Consider the following 25,606-nt stretch of genomic DNA (forward strand, 5'->3'; position numbering starts at 1 on the left):
TGGAAAGGTAATCGGATGGGTCCGAGGATGTGGACTTGACCCCAGAAGAAACTTCCCTGTGTTCCTTCTGACAAGCAAAATTGAAAGGCAATGTGAATCTCTCCCCTCCCACCTCGTTTTAGTCTGGAACCCCTAGGAAAACATCGCTGCTATGCCCTCTGTTTGTTTGTTTGTTCGTTAGTTCGTGGGGCCTGAGAACGGACTCCCACCCCCACCCCACAGGAGACCAGCTCCTGTCTCACCACATTGCCGGGCTCTGCTGAGCAGACTCAACCGTCTTCAAAGGTTGAGGGGGCCCCAGGGGGCTTAGATCAACTGTGCAGTAAAGATCACACAGTAACTGACATTTATAAAGCCCTTTCCCTTCTGTTTTTGCATTTGATCCTTCCAAGAACCTGGGAGGCAACACAATACTGCCCCTCCCTCTCTACAGGTTAGTGAGCTTGTTAAGTAGGTGGATTCCCCAAGAACAAACAGCCAGCAGGTGGTGGGTTCCACTTCCAAAGCTATTGCTCATTTTATTCCTCCACACACCACACACCGTGAGTTATAAATTCCTCTTTTAAGGCAAAGCGTTTCTGATGGCAGCCTCCACCATTGGCCGTGCTGGGGTAAACCAGCTTTGAGGTTGACATTCACCTCAGAGTTTGATGGGAAACCTCAGGTACGGGGTAGGGGGTGGGGAGCCGACTCTAGTCTCAGAGACCCCACCTGCATGGCCGGCTGCATGGTTCTGAGCAAATCTGTAAAATGGGGGTTTTACCCACAGAGGTAGATGTGTGAGCAGGTGCTATGAACTGTAGAGCACCAGGTTGTGTATGGTCTGGTCAGCTACATGAGGACCAGCAGACTGTCAGCTTCGGTCAGTGCTCCTGCCATCAGGCAACCGCCATGAGTGTCCTCCAAGTTGCAGATGGCATCTCTGAAGCTTTGCAAGTTTCAGCTGTTCCTTAAACATTCATTGAGCTGAACTGTGATAATAACAGCTGAGTTAGTCCTAGGCTAGGTACTTTCCATACATTATTTTATTTCATACTTATAACAGCCTATGAGGCAGGTCCTATCATTACCTTCACTTTACAGAAATAGGAACGGAGGCTTAGAAAAGCACAGCAAATTCAAGTCTCCAAGTTGGAGATTCAGACTGCAGTCTTCCCGGCTCCGGAGCTCTTATCCACCAGGCCCGCGGCTTCCAGGCTGCTGGGAGGATGCTCTCATCACAGAAAAACGGGATGTCGGCTATACCACATATGCACTTCAGTGGCCTTGGGGAGGGTCACCTAGCACTGGGGACCTCTGATGAAAAAATGTCTGGGCCCACCTAGGGCTCCAGGAGAGCTTTAAACAGGAGATAATAATAATCAATAACATTTATTGATTTTAATATGTGCAGGTGCTGTTTTGAGCTACTAGCCTGTTATTTATTTTATTCACATAACAAGTCTGTGAAGTAGGTGCCTCTTATAATTCCCATTTTATTGAAAAGAAAATTGAGATCACAGAGGTTCAATAACTTGTTCAAGGTCACACAGCACTATTGAGATATGAACCCAGGCCTTCTGCCTCAGAAGCTACATTGGAAGCACTGTGTGTGACACAGATTTGAAAGGTGAGTAGGAGTTTACTGGCTATATAAGGAGGGTGACTGCAGAACGCCAGGAAAGGAATGATATTTTCATTTTATTTTCTGTTTCATGAAAAACAAACAAACAAAAAGAAAGCCGAGTCCAGATTCTCTCTTAATTTTGTGAGGTTACAAACGTGTAGCTTCTGAGGCAGAATGCCTGGGTTCACATCTCAACTCTACCACGGTGCTCTGTGACCTTGAACAAGTTATTGAAGCACTATGATCTCAATTTTCTTTTCAATAAAATGGGAATTATAGGAGGCACCTACTTCACAGACTTGTTATGTGAATAAAATAAATAACAGAGACATGGCCCATGGTCTGGAAAGTGCTGATGAAGGGCCCGGGAGGGAGGCGGAGGCCCTGGTTCACCTGGGGCCGGGGTTTCAGAGAGAAGAGGGCTGAAGAGCAGGCGCTGCAGACAGAGCCGGGAAACGCCGCTGGACCCCGCCTGCCAGTGTGAATGAGGCAGGAACCTTCCCTGAACAGTTAGGAAGAGATTGGGCTCTGGAGAGAGACTGCCCCTGGGTGCGAGTCTTGGCTCTGGCTCTCAATGGCCATGGATGTGAACTTGGACGCAGTGATGGGCTTTGTAACCATGGGCAGTGAATACTCACACCCGCCAAAGCAGGGGTGGGGGTAGGACTCCTGAGGTTTTCTTCTCAGGCCACCCCTGAGACCACCAGAGAAACCCGGAGCCCAGGTTTCCTGTGAATTGAGGCCCTGTCTGCAAGATGACCAAAACCTACAGCCCTTCGATTCCATCATTTCCATCCAGTGAGGAGTGACACAGAATTTAGGGGCCGAAAAATGCGTGTTTATCCCAAGCCTTCTGAAAGTCATTATAACCTGGGCAAGGCTGCTTTTAATTAACCTCTTGGTACCTGCTTCATCAACTTAGCCTGGTATTTGGAGCCTGGAGGTTGGCTGATCTTACTCTAATAGCTTCACCCCACCCCACCCAGGCACAATGTGAGACCCACCCTAATAACGTTCTTAAGACACACCTTTTATCAACTGACCTGGGCAAAGTCTACACTTACTGAGGCCCTGTTGTGTTAAATGGGAAGGAGATTGACTTCAACAGATGGTAACTTTACATACCCTGTAATTATTCTTTTCAAGACTTCCAGTCATCCCCACCACTCCTTTGATTATTGCTTTAATCATTCATGCATTCATTAATACACACTTATGAACATTCATATTTCCTAGCTAAGAAAATCCAGCCCTGCTGATTAGTGATTCCTTCCTCTGAGCATAAAGCCTTGACCCACTTTCAACCCAGAAGGCCTTCTAAGAAATGAGACCACTGTAGGCCAGTGGAGGAGGCAGAGCTCTCAGTCACCTCACAAGGGCCTGGCCCACGGGAGAGCAAGACATTAGGGCCCGATGCTTGTAGACTCACTGAGCACTCATCCATAGAACTTGACAGATGGAGATTTTTTATTCTACATTAGTAAAAATGTTTGGGGTTCTTTTGGTTGAGAGTAGTAGAAATCCAACTTGAATCGGTTTGAGAAAGGTGTAAGTGCATTACAGTTCTCATGGAATTACTGAGAAGAATAATGAATGACAGTCCTACCTTCTCTCTACCTCTTCCCTCTGCTTGTTGATGGACTCCTCTGGCCCACGGGCAGAGAGCACGCCAGCCCCCAAGATATACTTGCTCACAGTTTAAGCCCCTCTTTCCCATCCTAGTTCATAAACGCCAAGAAGGAACTGACTGTCAAACCCTGCCCCCCCCCAGTGGCAGCCAGGAGCGGTGTGCCTCAAACCAGCGCAGTAGCTCCCACAGTCACCATGTGTTTGGGCGGTTTCTAGAGGAAGGGGGCGCCGCATAGACAAAACAGTGTGTGTACTGAGGGTCCCTAGACTCTGTTCATGGTTTTAGTCTGCAGGTAAAGAAATAAGCCCCAAAGAGCTGCCCAGCTTCCCTGAGCTTCCCTCGCTTGTTTGAGGTAGAGGGGAACTGGAACACACGTCTGATTTCTAACCCATTACACCAAGGTACAGTTTCCTGGCTCCAATTTCTTTTATGGTACAAGGCCCAAGTACGCCTTAGTAACAAGCTGTCACTCTAAGACTCTATTCAATAGATCTTTTAATTTCCCCATTTGACAGGTGAAGAAAGTGAGAGTTTAGAGAAATGAAGTAATTCATACCAGGTCATTCACAGTAAGCGGCAAAGCTGAGCGTTAATCTCTTTCCAGAAGCAATCTTCTTCACCGCTGTGCTGTCTGCTGCCCAACAGACATTTTCTCTGCCTCACATCTCCTGTCGACATTTTTTTATCTGCGGGTTCCATTGAGAAGACAGGCACGGGGATCTTCACTTGGTCCTTGCACCAGTTAACTGCTGTGTCCCTGGTTTCCTAGCCTGTAGACTTCCCTCGTTGTGGAGGAAAAGAGTGACACGCAAAGGCTCCTCAGGAATGCCCTGTGCCCTTGGCAACTTGGCTCCAGCAGTGGTAGAACACTGAATTTAGCAAATACTGAACCAGTGTTGCTAGGGGAAAAGCAGTGTCTGTTTAAAGACACTTTATTTAATATCTATTGTTGATTCATTAACTTTGACCACAGAGCCCACAGCAGCATTACTCATGCCTGAGTGAAATTTATCTCACGTGCATTTCCTCCACAAGGCGCCTCACAGCCCTTGCGCTTGGGAACACGAGACGCACTTCCCTCGCCGTTCACTCCAGCAACCTCCAGCAATATCCAGCAGTTTAAAAGCCAGCGTTTTAAAGAGAAAAACACCAACAAAAAGCACAAAAATGAGAAAGCAATGACATGAAGTAGGCCTTGAAAAGGACACTTGACTGTCATCGGGGAGCTGAAACAGAAGGCAGAGCAGCACCTGGCTCAACCTCAGGTGGCAACGTGTGCATCAGGCGACTCAGAGCATGTCCGTGAACGATGGTGAAGGCACAGCGAGTACTGGCTTTAGGATTACAAATAAATTTTGGCAAGTAGGCAAAGTAACAGATACAGAATCTGCAGATAATGAGTATCAACTGTATGTGTCTTCACATTTTAACATCTTTGAAAAGGGGGAGAACATCTTAGGTTCCATGAAAGCTGGTATATACATCCATATAGATAGAATCTGTGACTAATATTAAGTGAAAAACCAAGTTGAAGAACAGTATATATAGAATGAACCCCTGTATGTAAAACAAAAAAAGGCCACCATGCTTGTGGTTTGCTTTGTTAACATGTATGAGCATTCATTCCCCAGGTACTGGGTACTGTTCTAAGCACTTTATCGTCTTATTTGAAAAGGTCCTTATAAGGTAGGTGCTATTTTTATTTCTGTTTTATACAAAAAGGTTAATAAAGTTGCCCTTGGTCACAAAAACAGACATTTACTTCACACCAAAGCAAAAATGATTGATTGGATTTAATCTGTGGACTTTGCTAATGTTACATATATCTTATTTGTATTTAGGACCTAAAAAAACATAGACAATCATAAAGTCAGAGTGCTCAGTCTAAATTTTATTGTTATGAAATAAATAAGTTTTACTTTCTCAGTTCATTTACTGCTCACCATGTTTCTTACTGAGAAGACATATACCCAGTTATACCATTGATTTCATTGGTAGCTGAGTTTTCCTAAGCACTGGATTAATGGGATTGTTCTTAGCTTTTGAAAGCCTCTTTTATTTTAGCTTCTATAAATATGGCTCTACATATGGTCATGTTTGAGAACACTTGCATAACTTGTACTTGTTTATATGAATGTTGGTAAATTTTAATGTGTTCAAGTTGTGTTATTTTGAATAAAGTTATAAATTAAAATGTGAAAAGAAAACCAGAAAGAATTTTTATGAGTTCCAGAACTGATGTGTCTGAAAGCTGAGGTTCTTCAGAAACTAAATGCAGAAATATTTTAAAGTGAGACAAAAAGCTTATGGGAAAATGGAGCATATCAATGCATTCTTTTACTCCAAAAATTTAGCAAAGTACTTATGTATATTAAAAAAACTATACTACTCTTGAGATTTATGATCCTGAGAAACTGTTGATTCTTAACCACATTCTCATTTAACTATCAGCTTTTTCTCCAACTCCGTACCTACTGAAAATCTACACTTTACCAAGTCCCCTCTGGTATCAGCAAGCTTTCTGATCTTCCTACCCATCAGTTGGTATTATTAATTGAACCATGAAATTTCTCTTTTTGTAAGTCATTTTTTACCTGTTGTTAGTCGGATATTGGTAATTTCATATGGCTTAGCCATTTCCCTTTAACTCTTCATGGCCTTTCATCTACATATGGCTGATAACATTTATCTAAAACTGTCTCATCTGACCAGAGGCTATAAATTCCCTTGAGGGTGGCCCTTGCTCTCTCTACCACGGAATAGGTGCTGAACAAATGTTTGCAGGGTGCATGATGTTAGAGATGGCATTATCATTGCCTTAACTTGCTCTATCTTCCCTTTCAGTGGTCCACATGTGCAGCGCCCTGGAACATAACTGTGCCCACTTCTGCATCAATACCCCTGGCTCATATGTCTGCAAGTGCAAACAAGGATACATCCTCAATTCGGATCAGACAACTTGCAGAAGTAAGATTGCTTTGCTGATGTATTATACTGTCCTCCTTTTCTCTCCTGCTCCCTCTTCGTTTATCTGGACCCATTTAATCCATTTGTGGCCCTCACCCAACTAAGTCATCCCTTCCCGAAGGATAGAAACGAGGTTTCGTAATTCATATGTTTTGTGTTGATCTGCATCCCCCACTCTGCTGTCGCAGCACGTAGGCCAGAGCTGAGCACACAGTAGGCCATCAGGAAAAAAGTGTGGACGATGGTTGGAAGCACCTTCTCAGAAACAGCTTCCTTAAATTCATGAACTGGTTCTTTTACTTCCAAGCTGTTCTGTAGGGACAACTGAGGAGACTTTTCATCCCCTGTCTCTATTAACTGCCCCCTGAGGAACTGTTTTCATATTTTAGTCTCTTCTCTGAAGCATGGACTGAGGATGAGTTAGAAACAGTGGCTGGGAATGATTATTCAAGTTCTGTTTCAGAGGTGCACAGGGACCTACTTGCTTTATAGGTCTCCTACGGAGTGAAAGGCAAACAGATAGATGTTAATAGAACTGCTATTCTTTTTTGACCAAGCCCCCAAACTAGACAATACTGACATTGGAGCCAGCATGAAGAAATTCATCTCACAGGGAGACAATTACTCAAACACTAAGTGTTGTGCCCATACCACTTATTTTCCCCCAAGTTGTAAATAAAGCCACTGTTTTAGCCATAGACAACCAAACTAGCAAAGCAAGAAAAGCATGAGGAAGATGGGCCCGCATGGAAGCGAATAAAACTCAGCTAACCAGATGCGCAGTTCCTGCCACGCATAACTGGTATTATACCACACGGTAAGCAATTAAGCATTAATGGAAAGCAGTTTGCACAAATGGCTATAATTAGTATAACATTTATAGAGCCAAACCACATTTTCTTTTTATCTTCTCACTTTTTAGTTTCGGGGCTGAGAATGGTTGGCTCCAGGCCCTCTGCCCACCCCACCAGATTAGGGAACATCTGCTTGACACTCCAGTTCTGTGGCCGTACAAGCCCACAGCCCTTGAACTCTATGAACCCCAGGGCTCTGGGTTCTTCCTCTCCAGTCCGCGGATACCAGGTTGACAAGTGCAGCCTGACTCATCATGATCTGCTTGAACCTCCAACCTTTCTTCAGTTTCCATAACAAAATCTCTCACACCAAATACTCATGAGTTTAGTAGAACTTACTGGACAACAGGAGCCCAGCAAAGGTCACCTCACACACTGCTCAGCAAACGGCCCGAACATCTTTTCAGACACGCCTCTGTCTCCTTCAGGTCCCTCTCCCCCTTCTGTTCCAGACTCTTTAGGAACTCTTCTCCCCCAAGGACCTTCTTCACAGACCGCTCTACCTCCCGCCTCTGTGCTAATTCCCTTCCTGCCCTTCCCTTCACAGGAGTGCAAGACATGCCTGTCCTTGTCTCACTGATCCCCACTGATCTGCTGGGATCTGGGTATCTCCCAATACCCATATCCTGTGGGCTGGCTTAGTTAAACTAGAGGAATTTGAGACCAGCAAATAAAAAATAAAAATTTTCTCCCCTGATGTCATGAGTAAGGCCTTCCCCACACTAGGGTTTTCCAACCTCAAGCTGTGAGGCCCCCCGGCTCTTCCAAAGTGCTGGTCTGGCCTTGGCTCCATCCTGTCTAGAACTGTGGCTGGGAAGCTGAAGCAGAAGCTGCTGGGGCCTCAGAGGGAGTAATAAAGGGGTGAGGAGGCCCAGAGGGAGGAAGGATGTGAATCAGGGTGGTGGTTCAAGCTTCAGAAACTAGAATCACCCAGAAGCCAACCCCTGGGCCTCACCCCAGATGTTCAGAGTCAGCAGATCTGGAATGGGGCCCTGGACTCTGCATTTCAATGAACTTCTGACATTGATTTTCATCATGTTTTGAGATTCACTGGCGTCAGGCAGCAAAGGGATCAGAGGGAAGGGAAGGAGAGGCTTCTAGTTAAGGGAGAAGGGATACAGCTGGAGCCAGGGCTGTGCTGTCTGTCCTATCTGACCCAGCTCTCCAGTCACCCTGAAGCAATTCAAGTATCTTCACCATTAGCACCGGACTCTGCTTAATATGCACAATCATAAAGAACAGTCCTTGTTCTCTGTTGGCCAGATAAGTTTGTAAATCTGATATATAGGTTTGCTCGCTTATAGTTTGCATTGAGTGTGGGGGACAGGCTGTAAGCAGGCAGGGTCATTAGAGCCTAAAGCTTAGTTTTAAGACTAAGCCTTTTCCACCCTTTTGAGGAATCCCATTATTCCTCAGATAAGTGGTTTTGTATCAAAGACTTCTTTATTTGTATATTGGATTAAAGGTTTTGATTTCTACACTATAAAATGGGGCAGACCAGGAGCTTGCTCTCTCTCTTGGTTCCTGAGGTTAGCATTAGAGAGGAGAGCAGAGAGAGGCCACGTGGAGGAGACCAGGAGAAGCAGCCAAGATGGCGGAGTGCTGAAGGAGAAGCCAGTTTGTGCAGAGAAAAGGAGATGGGGAACAGAGGTGAATAACGCTGGTGAGGCAGAAACCTTTGATTCTAGGAAACTCAGATAAGTCGGTGGCTCTGGGAGCCCTGAATGGAAAGGGAAGTGTTTTCCCACTGTGTGTATTTCTTGCCTGATGGGTGCAAGCTAGGATTAAAGCTAATGGCCCACCAGTTCTTGGCTCTGTTGTTTCATTACTGTCTGTCCGAATCAGATGCAAACCTGCATGGGCCAGGCGGCTATGATGGTGGCCGTGGGTACTGGCTTTATACTCTCTCAGAAAAAGACAATAACCCCATTGCTTGTCTGCCTGAAATTAGTGTACCAGTGGCCTTGAAGAGAGAACAGGGCCTTTATAGTCCACAGACCTGGGTTTGAACCCTGACTTTATCACTCATGGGCTATGGCTGTCTCACCTTAAGCTCCTTGACTCAATTTCCTCACCCATAAAATGGGAAGGGTAGTAACAAATTAAGACCCATCTCATTGATAAGTCTGTGTTAGCCCGTGGTTTTGGTTGGGTAGACAGTGAAAAGTTGTGCCAAGGGGAGGCTGGGCCATACCCTGACCTCTGTTTATCAGTTGCTTGCAGTGATCTGTCCTGCCAACACAGAGAGAGACTCCGGGGGCCTGGAGAGAAAGGAGACACAGCTATCTCCATTTCTGAGCATATAAGACATGCCAGGCAGTATGCAAATTACTGGAAATAAAATAGTGAATAAACCAGCAATGCTCCTGCTCTCTTAGAGCTCACATTCTTGCATGAGAGTAAATCAAATAAACGATCAAGGTAATTGCCACCACAAGTGGTTACAGCCCTTACCCAACTCCGTGTGTGTGCTACACACAAAGTGAGGCCTAACTGGAGCCTCTTCGTAAGTGTTTACCATGTGCCAGGAGCTCTCCTGGGTGCTTTATATCTGTTATCCCGTTTAATTTTCACAACAGCTCTTAAAGTAAGTTTTATCATTCTCATTTTACAGATAAGGTACCAAAAAAAAGTTTAGACAGTTTACTCTAGGTCATGTCTAGTAATGTGACCAAACCAGAATATAAATCCTTTATGTGTGACTCCATAGTCCTGGCTCTTAACCACCATTTAATACTGTCTCATGATCCTTGAGGGCCCCCAGATGGCAGCAGGGTAACCCCGCAACCAGAGAAACTCCTCCAAGCCCAGGAGGCAGGCAGGTTCAAAGACTCATTGATCCCAGGAGAGATTCAGAACAAACTTACTAGGACTATCATTCAAATGATTGTCACCCACCGAGTCCACTACCAGCTGCTATGGCATGTCATTGTACATGATGATTGTGAGAGTGCCTCCTAGGTGTCTGCATTCAAATACACACACACACACACACACACACATACCATATCCACCATTTTCTATTTGTACTCTGCCTGTGTGGAGAAGGAGGCAGACACAGCTAATTCATAGGTTCTTCAAGTGGAAATGGACCTTGGCCGTCAGACTTTTAGCTCCATCTACCACATAACCCAGGAATTGTATTCCCTGCTGGTGTTCCATAAGGGCAACGGGACATGTCCACCACCATAGCCTGTCTGGCTCAACAGGTCATTGCAAAGCACCTGCATCCCCTTCTCCACACAGCCTGGATCAGTGCTTGAGCTGAAATCCTGCTCGCCATAATTCCCACCATTGATCTTATTTCTGCCATCTGAAGCTGTATGCTAAAAAAGTGTATTTCCTTTTCCAAATAAAAAGAGAAAACCCTTTCATTATTGAAGAGTATTACCTACTCACACCCCCATTAATTTTCTCTTCCTCGGGGAAGTGTATATGCATCTTTTGGTGATCTGGCATTGGGTCTCTTTACTGTCCAGATAACCCTCTTCTGTACACCAGTTGGTCAGTGGCTCAAGATGTGCCCTTCCATTCAAAGACTAGGTCAAGTACAGGAAATAATCTTTCCTTCAAAGTTCTGTCCATATGAGCAATTCGGAATATACTGGAGGTCAACACTGTGGATTCTTCTGTCCTTCAAAAAGTCTTCCCCATCTAGGACCATTATAAGAGATATATGCAAAAGTATTAGCATTCTGCCCAACCTGTAGGGCTCAGTAGAAGTTTATATCCTTCTCTTTCCCCATAAAAAAAATGGGAGGAATCCTCATGAAGTGTGTCTGTCTTCACACTTCTACTTCCCCCCATCATTCCCTTCTCCTTGAATTCCCACTAACACGACAGAATTTTATTTAGTTTCCTTTTCTTTATTTTTTAAAGTAGTTTTTCCCCCCTTTCCCTCCCTTCTGAAATATTTAATTTATCTGGAAGAATAATGACAATGCAACGTTTAGATAACTTCACTTGACAAAAAAATGTAAACTTTCTTGTCAAGCTTTTTCATATTTTTCTCTTTCAAGAACTGTACCAAATATATTTTTTTGCTTTTATTCTTCAGATATGTTCCTGATGTTGTTTTTCCCAAGCGACATAAGTGATTTAATAGCTTTTATATTAGAGTTTATTTGAGGGGCATGATACAGAAAAACAGTCTCTTTATTAAAGAAAGCAAACTATAATCAACTTTCCTCATGAATGGAGAAATTATTTAAAATTTAGCAAATAGAACCTATATATAATCAAGTCCATAAAAATCCATCAATATAATTCACCATATTAACAGACTAGAAAATGAAAAATCATGTGTTTGTTTCAATATATGCAGAAAAAGCATTGGATAATACCCAACATTCATTTATTTTAAAAACTCTCAGCAAATTAGGAATAAAGGGGAAATTGCTCAACCTAATGAAAGACATCTGTGAAAAAACCTACAGTTAACCTCATACTCAAGAGTGAAAGACTAAATGCTTTCCTCCTAAGATAAGGAACAAAACAGTGTGTCCATTCTCATTACTGCTATTAAACATTGTCCTGGAGGGTTTTTTTGTTTTGTTTTGTTTTGTTTTTAACAGAGACAGAGAGAATCAGAGAGAGGGATAGATAGGGACAGACAGACAGGAACGGAGAGAGATGAGAAGCACCAATCATCAGTTTTTCGTGGCGACACCTTAGTTGTTCATTGATTGCTTTCTCATATGTGCCTTGACCGCGGGCCTTCAGCAGACCGAGTAACCCCTTGCTCAAGCCAGTGACCTTGGGTCCAAGCTGGTGAGCTTTTACTCAAACCAGATGAGCCTGCGCTCAAGCTGGTGACCTCAGGGTCTTGAACCTGGGTCCTTCTGCATCCCAGTCCAACGCTCTATCCACTGGGCCACCGCCTGGTCAGGCCGTCCTGGAGGTTTTAACTGATGTAATAATGAAATAGGAAGATTTCATTCATATAAAATTTTAGAAAACAGGGACTAATCTGTGTGACAGAAAGCAGATTAGTGTTTGCCTGGGGCCAGGGAGGGGGGTGGGGCGGGAGGAGGGATTACCGAGGGGTAGGAGAAAATTTGGAAGATTTAGGGGAGATGAATATGTTCATTATTTTGATTATGGTGATATGTTAGTATGTCAAATTTATTAAGTTGTATACTTTAAATATGTGCAGTTTATTATATGTCATTTATAACTCAGTAAAGCTGATATATATATATATTCAGAACAAGGTGTTTTGGGAAGGTAAGTGGTGTTGGGACAAAAAGGCTACAAGGGATCAGAGAACAGTGATGGAGCAGTCAGGGAAGGCACTGTGGAGACGCTTTTTCTAGCAAGTCAAAAAAAGGAAGAAAAATGCAGGCCTTGTTGTCTTTGGGGGATGCTAGCTAGACCACACTGCCTGTCTGGAAGAGCTTGTTTGGGGGCATTAATGGGGAATGAGGGAAGAAATGTAAGCCCAAACAAATTGGGGAGTGATCTGATTCTAAACCGAGTTCAAGAGGGGTCTTTGGTGAGGAGGGAGGGTGAACACAGGGTGTCAGGGGTAGGACCATGTTTTAGTGAATTGAGTCTGTAATACATATATGGAATTAGAATAAATTAGAGAGTGGGGCAGAAATACCATCCACCCATCCATCCATCCATCCCATTCATTTATTCAGTCAATACTTATTGATTCCCCTCTATGCGCCAGGAAATCTTATGGAATGGTGGTGGTGATGGTGGTGTGGGGAATCAGTGTTTCTCTTACATGTTTGAGATCCAAGAAACACTCAGATCTTGGCTAACCTTGTGTTCTGCACATGAGGAGCAAAATAGGAAAGATGCAATTAGTTTGCAATTCTAATCAGTTCAGTCAATTCGATGCATGTGTTTCTTAAACACACAGAATTAATGAGGAGACCACAGCAATAATCTCTGCTCCAGAGATGAGTTTATGACACAAGATGAGGGGTAACTTCAGAGAGCAGACCTGGTTTTGAGAGAGAACTAGTGACTGTGGGGAATAGCCCACACAAGTGGTTGGGTGCAGCTGGAGGTGAATTAAAATTCACCGAAATGCCTGGCTGGATGTTCTTGGTGGTGCTGATTGACCCTGCAAATCGGTGACATCTGGGAGGGAGAAAGGAAGTTTGGAAAAAGAAGGTCAGGGTCTGAGCTTTGGGGCAGCCCACTGTATGAGCTCATATCGTGGAGCAAGACAAGGCTGCACACTCAGGGCTGAGACTGCCTGAGCAGGAGCAGAGTCCTGCTGAGCGGACGAGCTTTGGTCATGGGCTTGCTCTTAGCTTTGGCCTTGGGGCTTGGACATCATTATGTGCAGCGTGCCTACCCTCTGGCTGTGCCAGGACACAGGGTTTAAAGGGAGTGGAGGGTAATTTGGATGTGTAGGGTCCCTGGAAGAACTGAGCTGAGTAAATGTAAGTAGAGAAATACCCGTTGTGAAAGAATTATTACACACCAGGGAGAAGTGAGTTTGAACCTTGCAGAATGTTTCTGCTTTCTTATTTTGACAGCACCTAGTCAAGTGGTTCTCAAAGTGGGGTCCCAGACGGCAGCCTCAGCTTTGAGGGGAAACCTGTTGAAAATACAAACTCCCCGGCCTGACCTAGACTGGGGCGGGGTTTAGGAAACGTGTGTTAACAAGCCCTCTAGGGCAGGGGTCGAGAACCTATGGCTCATGAGCCAGATGTGGCTCTTTTGATGGCTGATTCTGGCTCGCAGACAAATCTTTAATAAAAATAATAACATTAAAAATATAAAACATTCTCATGTATTACAATCCGTTCATTTCCTACCGCTCATGTTCATGGTTGCGGGTGGCTGGAACCAATCACAGCTGTCCTCCGGGACAACACTAAATTTTTATTGGATAATGTGTAACGTACACGGGTCATTGTATGGCTCTCACGGAATTACATTTTAAAATATGTGGCGTTCATGGCTCTCTCAGCCAAAAAGGTTCCCGACCCCTGCTCTAGGGGATTCTGATGTAAGCTCCAGCTTGAAAATCACTGACCTAAATGTTTTCAACTAGATTTCTCCCTGGGAGATCCCACACAGTAGGGAGTTTATACTAAGGGTGCAATGATAAGACAGCCCTTTGGAAACTGTAGAGCCCCCTACAAGAGTAGGGTTTATTTGTTCATGTTTATTATTTTGATCAACCTGATTCAGTCAGATATTCTTCTGTTTTCAGGCTTTATTTTTGGTGTCCCCACCCCCTTCTTTTGCATTCTCAGAAGAAAACTAAAATCTTGTTAGTGAACAGGAGAACTGATTGAAAAAGAGTTAAACCGTTGGGGGAAAGAAGGTCGCATGCACAGCTGGAGTTTGCCGGAAGGACAGGTTTGTTTTTCTCTGGACAGTGGGTTTGTTTTGTTTCTTCCAGGGTAGAAGCACAAGGCTGATGACTCACACTCACTGTTGCAAGTCTTTCAATCCAACTGCAGCTGTCAAAATAAGATTAGTGCTTTTGGAGATGATAAAAGAAGGGAACCAGTCCCCAAAACGCAGACTTGGGTTTTGCTTGCATTTGTTGAGCCCTAACTGCCCAGCTTTCTAGTTGGAGCAGGCAGAAATCCCATTGTTTCCCACTTGAGTGAAATAACAGCCCTAATAATACATTTCTCTCTTGCTGTGTGATAGGCGATTTTTCATTTTTACATCTCAGGCTAAACAACAGCAGGAGCCATTTAAAAAGTGGAGCATGTCTTTAAAGGTATTCATTTTGCTTTAACTCCAAAGGAGAGATTAAGCTGTCATTGGTGTCAGCAGCATGCAATGTGGCTGATCTAAAATTCTGAAAAATCAGTACAAGCCCTTTGATTTCACCCAGGATGATGTCAGCCACAGTGGCCATAGTCTTTGTCCTGAGTCCCTTGTCCAGTGTAACCAGATGAAAGTTTTCCAAGTTCTCTGGGCCAAGGCATTATGCCAGGGTTTTGAGACCACAGATGAAGGAAGGCACTTAAATCTGTAGTGCACAGGAGAGCCCGCGGGAAATGCTAAGGATGGATTTGAGCACAATGTTGAGGCTCTTAGTTATTAAATCCTCGTGATTTATTTTACCTGGGAAGACTGAGCAGACACAGTTAACATCTCTGTTAAAATTCTCCAGGAATTAAGAGAAACAAGCAAATTTGGCTGACTTTCAGCTACATGCTAAGAATTGCCCCCTGGTGAGGCATTGCTTGGGTTTTGTGAGATCTTCTGTTATATAATTCAAAATTGTCTACTGTAATGCCAGTGGCTGAGGCTAGGCAGGTCCACATCGGATTCGGGCAGATGGTAGAGAGAGACACTGTGGAGCCAGAAAGCATTAGGCCATTCCCATTTAATAGAGTCTCAATGGCGGACAGCAAATAGGCAGGGGAAACCGCTTCTCAGGCAAACAAACAGCAAAAATGGCCCCTCACAGTGTCGGGCAGGCAATCCACCATCTGCCCTGAGTGCAAGCACCCATTGCCTTACATAGACTATCCACATGTGGCGCTGCCACGTGCTCACGCACTAATCAGGCAAAGTACAAGTGAGAAAGTGTATGGCCAGGGGCCACCATTGTGGCCATTCACATGCACGTTCTCATTGGATTCAGGCAAATGGTAAAGAAATGGCGGAGTTGGAGGATGGTGGGCCATTCTGTTTATTGGTATCTCACCAAGACAGGCAAGCCACAAGAGAAGCCAAGGGAAAAGCAGAAAACCTACTTTTCCCATAGAAGGCAAGGGATCAGGGAGGCCTCTGCAATGCTGATAGCAGGAACTGAGAGAGAAAGCCCCTGGTCTGTCTCATTTATAGTGTAGAAAATTAAAGCCTTTAAGGCAGGGGTCGGGAAACTTTTTGACTGAGAGAGCCATGAATGCCACATACAGTGTGTCCGTAAAGTCATGGTGCACTTTTGACCGGTCACAGAAAAGCAACAAAAGACGATAGAAATGTGAAATCTGCATCAAATAAAAGGAAAACCCTCCCAGTTTCTGTAGGATGATGTGGCAGCATGTGCGCATGCGCAGATGATGACGTAACACCATGTATACAGCGGAGCAGCCCACGGCCATGCCAGTCGAGATGTGGATGGTACAGAGGAAAGTTTAGTGTGTTCTGTGGCTCACTAAATTCGAATCGTGACCAAAGTGCAACATGAATATCGGCGCGTTTTATAACAAAGCGCCACCACATAGGAATAACATTACTCGGTGGGATAAGCAGTTGAAGGAAACCAGCAGTTTGGTGGAGAAACCCTGTTCTGGTAGGCCATCAGTCAGTGATGAATCTATAGAGGCTATACAGGATAGCTATCTAAGGAGCCCTAAAAAATCTGTGTGTGAGCCCTCATTGAACTGCACTGAATAGGTATGAAACTGGGAGAGTTTTCCTTTTATTAGTGCAGATTTTACATTTCTGTCGTCTTTTAGATTTTACATTTCTGTCATCTTTTATTGCTTTCCTGTGACCGGTCAAAAGTGCACCATGATTTTATGAACACACTGTATTTGAAAATGTAATTCCATGAGAGCCATACAATGACCGTGTATGTTATGCATTATCCAATAAAAATTTGGTGTTGTCCTAGAGGACAGCTGTGATTGGCTCCAGCCACCCGCAGCCATGAACATGAGCGGTAGGAAATGAATGGATTGTAATACATGAGAATGTTTTATATTTTTAATGTTATTATTTTTATTAAAGATTTGTCTGTGAGCTAGATGCAGCCATCAAAAGAGCCACATCTGGCTCATGAGCCATAGGTTCCCGACCCCTGCTTTAAGGCAATATATATACAAATAAAGAAGTCTCTGATACAAAGCCACTTACCTGAGGCATAAATGGGATTCCTTATAAGAGTGCACCACCCCCTATCATGCAACAGTCAAGGGCATGGGGAAAAGCTTAGTTTTGGGACCTTAGTATTATTAGAAGGGAAGGAAAGGCTTAGTCTTAAAACTAAACCTTAGGCTATAATGACTTTGCCAGCTTACAGCCTGTCTCCCACACCCAGAGCGAGCAAACATATACATCATATTTACAAACTTATTTGACCAACAGCAAGCCTTGCAAGCCAGCTCTTTTGCCAATACCTACTTTGCTATATCAGATCATTCAGAGTAGAACTCACAAACTAAAATTTAGTCAAAGATACGTGACATTATTTAAAGAAATCTGAATTGAAGGTCCATGCTGCAATTCTGGTGGCCAAGACCAGGCAGGTTCACATTGAACTTGGGCAGATGGTAGAAAAACTGCGGAGCTGGAAAGGGTCTGACCATTTTATTTAATAAAGTCTCACAACAGTGGACAAGCACATAGGCAGGGGAACCTGCCTCTCAGGCAAACAAACAGCAAAATGGCCGCTCACAGAGGCAGGCAGGCAGGCAGGCAGGCAATCCAGGCATCTACAATCCCCCTGAGTGCAAGCACTCGTAGCCTGATATAGGCCATGCACACATGGTGCTCACACACTAATCAGGCAAAGGGCTTGCAGCTAGTAAACCAGCGAGCAAGCCCAACACAGCTGCCTCACACATGCGTAGGGTACTTATAGGCACCCAATAAAGTCACTAATTAGACCAGTGATGTAGGCAAAATTTAGGTGGGGTCCACATCTCCACGCTTAACTAGGCCACACCATCAAGACCTTTCTTTACTGCAGTCTAAGAAAGAAGGAGGCTAACGTCTGCTGAGTACCTACTATGTCAGGTGCTGTTGGGGAAACAACTGTGTTAGGCCCGCTCGCTTGTACTTTGCCTGTTTAGTGAATGAGCACATGGCAGTGTCAAGTGTGTATAGTCTATTTAAGGCTACTGGTGCTTGCCCTCAGGGCAGAGGGCGAGGGCGGAGGGCTGATTGTCTGCCCATTACTGTGAGGGGCCATTTTTGCTGTTTGTTTGCCTGAGAGGCGGTTTTCTCTGCCTGTTTGGTTGGTTGCCATTGTGAGACTCTATTAGACAGGAATGGCCCAACACTTTCTGGCTCCGCAGTTTCTCTACCGTCTGCCTGAATCCAATGTGGACCTGCCTGGCCTCGGCGACTGGCACTACAGGAGTCTTACACATCTGTATTATCTCATTTATCCCTGCAATAAGATGTTTTTGCCACTTAATTTGTCAACCTGTATGAAAATGGAACCGTAGAGAACGCACCCAGCTGCAGCCAGGATTGGCTTCAGAGGCAATACTCTTTCACTCGGTCTGGTCAGCTCAGACCCACCCTGTCTAAAGAAACATCACTGCCCTTTATCTCCTCCTGCAAGGGTCAAGTCCCTTGATTGCTACTTTCTCATATTTCCCCCTTCAGGTCCATGAATAAAATCATCTTTTCGGTGAGCTCGCCTTCTGCCCACACTTTAAAACGGAAGCTCCTTTCCCTCCACTCTCTCAATCCCCTTTTCCTGCTTAATTTTCTCCCCCAGCACTCACAACATTTAATGCAACTTATGGTTTTATCTGTTTATATCTGGCCCTTGACCGTGGTGTGCCGGTAAATGTTTAACAACTAGATCTCCAGGGAAAAGAGCGTCAAGTTGTAATGTTCACCAATGCCTGGGGGTTGGATTCTGCCACCACGCTGATTTTGGGACATGCACTCGGCCTCGCTGAGTGTGGAGCTGGAAAGAGGTGCCCCATTCGCTGTGTGAGTCAGCAGCTGCTGCTCCCACTCACCGCTGGCTCCGTGGAGACAGGGATCAATCAATTGATTTTTTAAAATCTATTTTACTCACTGTTGTTTTTCCAGCACTTTGAACAACTTGACAATTTAATTCAGTCAGTTTTTTAAATATATCTAAAAAAATTGACCAGACACCAGACACCATGCTAGATATTTGAGCTAAAAGGCTGAACAAAACAAGTACTGCCCTCATATGACAGGGGAAAGAGACATGAAATAATCAATTTTAAATCAAGTATTAAATTATAATTGTGATAAGGGAAACTCTGGGGGGACCTGGACCTTTAACAGACTGGTGGCTGTCAAGTCAGATCAACTAATGTCCTCTAAACACGTACTGCGTGAAATGCATGGTGTTATATAGGCACCTTGAGGAAAAGGTAGACTTATCCTGTTCTTCTCAGAGCTTCCAGCCTAGGTAAGAGTGGTAAGGGAGGGCCACTGGTCAACGCTGTGTAACACAGACGTGGGCTCATTTGTCCATTCACAAGTACTTACTGAACACCCGCGATGTGCCAGGTGTGGTGCTATGTACTGGGAATGCCGCAGACAGCAAGGTAGCCGGTCCTTAGCTGTTGTGATCATTCTTCTGGTGTCTACAGCTAGAGGCGGGTTCCCAGGTGTCACTGTGCTCTGAGCCCTCTTCTGGTATGGGAATACTTCTTGCTGGGGATGAGGAGAGGGAGGAGTTTTGTTCCCACCTCACTCCTCTTCCCATGACCCCGTTTCTGATGGAGGAGAGTATTTTTAGGACTCTAGGAACATCCTCGTGTAGGGAGGCAGGCGACTGGGCCTTTGTCACTGTTCATTCAGCAGATGAACACTTAGGGAGCACCAACTATACGCACTAGGACATGGTGCGAAGCTCTGGGGAATCCACACTGAGGTGAGCCAAGCTCACGTGCCAGTGGAGCAGACAGACGGTGATCAGGCCCTTCCAGTACAGTTCCATGGGGGCAGGCAGAAGGGAAAGAGTGGAGCCGAGTAGACGGTGCGAGGGAGTCAGAGGAAGGAGCTCGGCCAGCCCCGAGGAGGGGGCATTTGACTGCAGTCAGGAGCCGTGGGGGGAGCCACCAGGTAAAGATTTGGAAGGGTGACGGGAACTCTGAATCCAGTGCATCTGCCACCCCCATGGTTTTATCACCCTTCCGTGAAATCTTCTCAGGCTGTAAATTTAAAAAGGGCTGTTTTTCAAAAGCATCAGGAATCATCCAAAAACATCTGTATTTGTTTCAAATGGAAGTGACCACTGCCAAAAACAACAGTTGTTTTGTCAGAACCTAGTCTGTATTTATTCCTTTGTCTTTGTTTAATTAAATGTATCCCTCAATGGTTTCCTTTGGGACAGAACAGATCACTAGTGGCCATAAATCCCCAACATTCTAGAACAGTACAAAAGGACAACAGACACGAAGCCAACTGGCCAGCGTGCCGTTTGTGGGACTGTTCTTCCCGAGTGGGAGCCATAAACTTCTGCTCCTACTCCATTTAGCACAGTCACTTAATGTCAGAAGGGACCAAGGACAGCAGTATTCCGAGATTTGTTTAAAGGAGGAAACTGAGCCTGGTGGTCCTGGTTAAGAAAGGGGGTAGGGAGTGACTTCTGGGTCTGGGCACCTTCTCAGAGGACTGTGAGGACTTTTCATCCAGGGGGTTCAACAACTTTCAACCTGGCTGCACACTGGAGTTACCTGGGAGCTGCCAGCATCCCAACCCCACCAGGAAGGGGGTGGAGGCTGGGCACCAGGATTTTCAAAAGGTCCCCAGATGGGTGTCAGGGGCAGTGGAGGTCAGGCGCAGCTGCCTCTGTAGAGAGACTTGGCAGTTACTCCCTGGCGGGTGTCCAGCCCTGTCCTGAAAGGAGTATGCGTTTTATCACCTCTCTCTACCCACCCTGTGCGGGAAGTCTTTGGGAAAAATAAAGATCCTTGCGTCAAGGTCCTGGTTCATTGTTTTTTGAAATGCTAATTTCAAAGGGGTTCTTTTATAATATGTGGATTTTTTTTTCACTGTTATGAAAGTTCTTGTTATAAACTCTTCTTAGAAAATTTGAAAACAGATAGTTACAAATAAGAGAATAAAAGTGCCCTGTACTCCCACCACTACTCCTTAAGCACTGTTAGGCCGGTTCCTGCGGGAAACAGAGAGGAGCAAAGCGGCAGGGGTGTGTGTGCAGAGAGAGGAGAGGACCAGGCAGAGAAACTCCTGGCCCCACCTGCAGAACTGGGCCCGGGGTTTGGGAGGCGGTTGTTCCTGTGTGCTGGGCACCGTTCTCCAGTCCTCACACCTTCGTGCAGGGAAGCTCCTCCCCTGAGTAGGGAGCTTAGAGTCTAGCAAGGGAGACACAGTAACGAAACCACTCTCCCTGCATAGAGCGCTGTGTGATTTACATTGTGACACATGCTGAGAGGGAAAAGCACAGGAGTGTGCTGACAGCTGTAGGAGAGGCCAAAACTCTGAAGAGCAGTTGAGGGTCCTCATTTTAAGAGGTTGATTTTCCCTTCAACGTGCAAGCAATCCAAAGCTCTTTAGCCTGAAATTCAGACAACTATAGCTGTTCCCCAACAAAGCAGCAACCTTCGTTGAGCTCCACTGAATAGAAGTCCTGTAGGTTCCCCAGAGCTGAGAGGAACTGTAACACTTGTAGATTTAACTTTTTAGGACACAACGCAGGTGAAATTGACCTTGAGTTGTCCCCATGGCCCGCGGAATGGACTTGAGCGTCCTCAGCCTGCGGTCAGGCCCTCTGCCATCTGGCGGCAGTTGTCTTTCTGATCCTTCCTCCTGCTACTTCCCTTAGACTTCACTGAGTGACATTCAGCCACCATGCCTGTCCCGCCTTCCTCCATTCTGCACAGCGACTCACACTCAGCCCCGAGGGCCGCTACCCTTTCTCCGTTCTCTCACGCTTACCTGCTGACTGAGGGTAATTCATACCTTTCTGAATTCCTATTTTATTGTCAGCATCTCTCCTAATGGATTTCTTGCAAATTCTATTTTTCTTCTTTAGAGAAAGAGAGAAAGGGGGAGAGAGGTAGAGGAGGGGAAGGGAGAAAGAGAGAGAGAGAGAGAAGTATCAACTGGTTCCACTTAGTTGTTCCATTTTTAGTTGTGCGCTCATTGGTTGCTTCTCATATGTGCCCTGACGAGGGATTGAACTCATGACCTCGGCATGTGGGGAGATGCTCTGTCCACTGAGCCACCTGACCAGGGCCTATCAAATTCTGTCTTGTGTTTTAGTCATTTAAGGTGCGTCTCATAGTCATTCTGCCTTTCTGGTCCTGAGATGGGGCCAGTTTGTTCTAGTTCAGGCCCTTTGCATTCACAGTTCTTTCCGTCAGGAACCCCGAGCTTCACGTTACTAACCCCTGGAACACAAGCTGCATGACTACAGGAACCCCTTTATCTCTTTGGTTCCCACTATATCCCCAGGGCCTGGGACATAGTAAGTGCTTACTTATTGAATAAATGAAAAGTATCCTATGATTTTGATTTTTCTTAGGTCTCTAGCCTAGGCTTGTAACTAACTGTACATTTTGTTATTCTTTAATTATTCACCATAATTTTTGTATGAGCTGAAGGTTTTCTGGTTATTGTTAGTTTCCTTATATCTAAGTTTATTTGAAATCTCAATTGAATTTCCCAGTTGGAAATCTAAGAAACAAACATTCTGGTAAGAGATAAAGGAATATGCATCTCTAATTTTTTATCAGACTTTATTGATTTGGGAATGAAAATACTTCTTATAGCATTTTAAAACCAGAATTCTTATTTGTAGAATCTTAGACTTAAGTATTTTTAACCTTATGATGTAGATTTTATTTTTTACAATTATATAATGCAGGCCCAGGCCGATGGCTCAGTGGATAGAGCATTGGACTGGCATATGAACATCCCAGATTTGATTCCTGGCCAGGGCACATTGGAGAAGCAACTATCTGCTTCTCTCCCCTTCCCTCTCCCCCGTCTCTCCCTCTTCCCTTCCCACAGCCAATGGCTCCATTGGTTCAAGCATGGCCCCAGGAGCTGAATACAGCTCGTTTGGTCTGCCTGTGGCAGCCTCGCGTGCTAAAAAAATATAGCTTGGTTGATTCGAGCATTGGCCCAGATGGGGTTGCCAGGTGGATCCTGGTCAGGTGCGTGTGGGAGTTTGTCTTACTATTTCCCCTCCTTTTACGTGAAAAAAGAAAAAAAAGAAAAAATATTATATAATGCATTTAATAGGTGATGAACTAATCAGCTTTTATCTTTTATCAATTTGATATTTCCTGTTTATCTAAAAGCATAATAAACTATAAAACTCCAAGACCTAGGAAATTACATTAAAGTATAGTTATTGGATTCAAGGATTAATCAAATTTTCTAGTTAATTGAGTTTTTAACCATAGCTGTCATAGTAACCTGAGAAAATTCTTTTTAATATATTCAAAACCCTTTGATGCTCTCTGATTTTTCTCTAACTTTAGTGGGAAAGTTACCAGAAGAGATAGTTTTGAAACCAAGCTATTCTCTTTGCTGTGAAATAATGTCATCACGTCAGCCTGTTTCTGTAAAGGAGAGACCAAATCAGTGATAGATTGAAAATGCCTTTAACCTTTTCATTCTGTGATATATTCTTAGTACCACTGCAGTAAATTTATTACTGTAGTGCATTCTTATATTGCATTTGAATAAATAGCCAGGGCTCAGTGCATTGTGGATATATGATAAATATTTGACCAAAATAAGACTGACTGCAAATAGACACATATCCATTTCTCCCTAGTAACCTTTGTTACCTCCCTAACCTTCTCTGGCTTCCCATTTTTCTCATTTGTCACTGGGATAAATACATAGAGTACAAAGAGGATTTTCAAAGATACTTCTGGTAGACATATGGAATGAGAAGTATATCCAAAGGGACTGATGCAGATTTGGGAATTAGGGGCTATTCTTAGACCTGCCATGTTTTTGGTGGAGCTTTCCCTCAGCTACCCTATCTGTAAAATGTCAAAGACAGCGCCAGCTTGCTTCCATATAAACTCTGAGACTGACTACAAAGCATACTGGTTCCCAGAGAGTAGGAATGGCACTTGATGCAGACAAATGCAAATGCCTGCTCACAACAACACACAGTTTGCTCAAAATGTTTTCAGAGCATTTTCAGTGACATGGAAAAAGAAATACTGATGTGTTTTTAAAATTATCTAATGCATTTCATAGAGGAAAATAATTTTAACTTTGAAAAAAATATATATAAACTTTCTAAAGGTTAACAGTGGTTGACTCTGGGTGGGTATCACAGGTGAGGGGCTTAGAGGTGGATTTCTTTCTCTTTTTTTATTAAGTGAGGGACGGGGAGACAGAGAGACAGACTCCACATGCACCTCTACTGGGATCCACCTGGAAAGCCCTTTACTGGGCGATGCTCTGCCCATCTGGGGCCATTGCTCCGAGCTATTTTAGCACCTGAGGTGAGGCCATGGAGCCATCCTTAGTGCCAGGGGGCAACTTGCTTGAACCAACTGAGCCATGGCTGTGGGAGAGGAGGGGTGGTAGAGAAGCAGATGGTCACTTCTCCTGTGTGCCTTGACCAGGTATCAACCCTGCGACATCCACACACCGGGCCAACACTCTACCACTGAGCCAACTGGCCAGGGCCACAGGTGGATTTCTTTTATAAAGTTTTCTATGTTTTTTAAAATTTTCTGCATTAAGGCTTTTGATAAAATACAACACAATTTTATGTTTAAGACTCTCAACAAAATGGGTATAGAAGGAAAATATCTCAACATGATAAAGGCCATATATGATAAACCATCAGCCAACATCCTATTAAACGGCATAAAACTGAGGACTTTCTACCTTAAATCAGGAACAAGACAGGGTTGTCCACTCTCTCCACTCTTATTTAACATAGTGCTAGAAGTTCTGGCCAGAGCAATCAGACAAGACAAAGAAATAAAAGGCATCCATATCGGAAAAGAAGAAGTAAAGGTATCACTTTTTGCTGATGATATGATCCTATACATCGAAAACCCGAAGGACTCCACAAAAAGATTATTAGAAACAATAAACCAATACAGTAAGGTCGCAGGATACAAAATTAACATACAAAAGTCCATAGCCTTTCTATATGCCAACAATGAAATATTAGAAAACGAACTCAAAAAAATAATCCCCTTCACGATTGCAACAAAAAAAATAAAATACCTAGGAATAAACATAACAAAGAACGTAAAGGACCTATATAATGAAAATTACAAAGCATTGTTAAGAGAAATCGAAAAAGATACAATGAGATGGAAAAATATTCCTTGTTCTTGGATAGGAAGAATAAATATAATCAAAATGGCCATATTACCCAAAGCAATATACAAATTTAATGCAATTCCCATCAAAATCCCTATGAGATTTTTTAAAGAAATGGAACAAAAAATCATCAGATTTATATGGAACTATAAAAAACCCCGAATAGCCAAAACAATCCTAAGGAAAAAGAATGAAGCTGGGGGCATTACAATACCTGACTTTAAACTATATTATAGGGCCACAATAATCAAAACAGCATGGTATTGGCAGAAAAATAGACACTCAGACCAATGGAACAGAATAGAAAGCCCAGAAATAAAACCACATATATATGGTCAAATAATCTTTGATAAAGGGGCCAACAACACACAATGGAGAAAAGAAAGCCTCTTCAACAAATGGCGTTGGGAAAACTGGAAAGCCACATGCAAAAGAATGAAACTCGACTACAGCCTGTCCCCGTGTACTAAAATTAATTCAAAATGGATCAAAGACCTAAATATAAGACCTGAAACAATAAAGTACATAGAAGAAGACATAGGTACTAAAATCATGGACCTGGGTTTTAAAGAACATTTTATGAACTTGACTCCAATGGCAAGAGAA

The 25,606-nt window shown here is 44.0% G+C and overlaps 1 protein-coding gene across 3 annotated transcripts in view; it reads left to right on the forward strand.

Annotated features, from left to right (window-relative positions):
* Positions 1-25,606, forward strand: part of MATN2 (matrilin 2) — a 178,671-nt gene that overhangs the window by 62,567 nt on the left and 90,498 nt on the right. For all 3 annotated transcript variants that reach the window (XM_066379185.1, XM_066379183.1, XM_066379184.1), the window contains exon 4: positions 6,081-6,203. In XM_066379185.1, the coding sequence (XP_066235282.1) occupies positions 6,081-6,203 (123 nt within the window). The remainder of the gene's footprint in view (positions 1-6,080; positions 6,204-25,606) is intronic.

Source organism: Saccopteryx leptura, chromosome 3, assembly GCF_036850995.1.
Source record: "Saccopteryx leptura isolate mSacLep1 chromosome 3, mSacLep1_pri_phased_curated, whole genome shotgun sequence".
Lineage (NCBI taxonomy): Eukaryota > Metazoa > Chordata > Mammalia > Chiroptera > Emballonuridae > Saccopteryx > Saccopteryx leptura.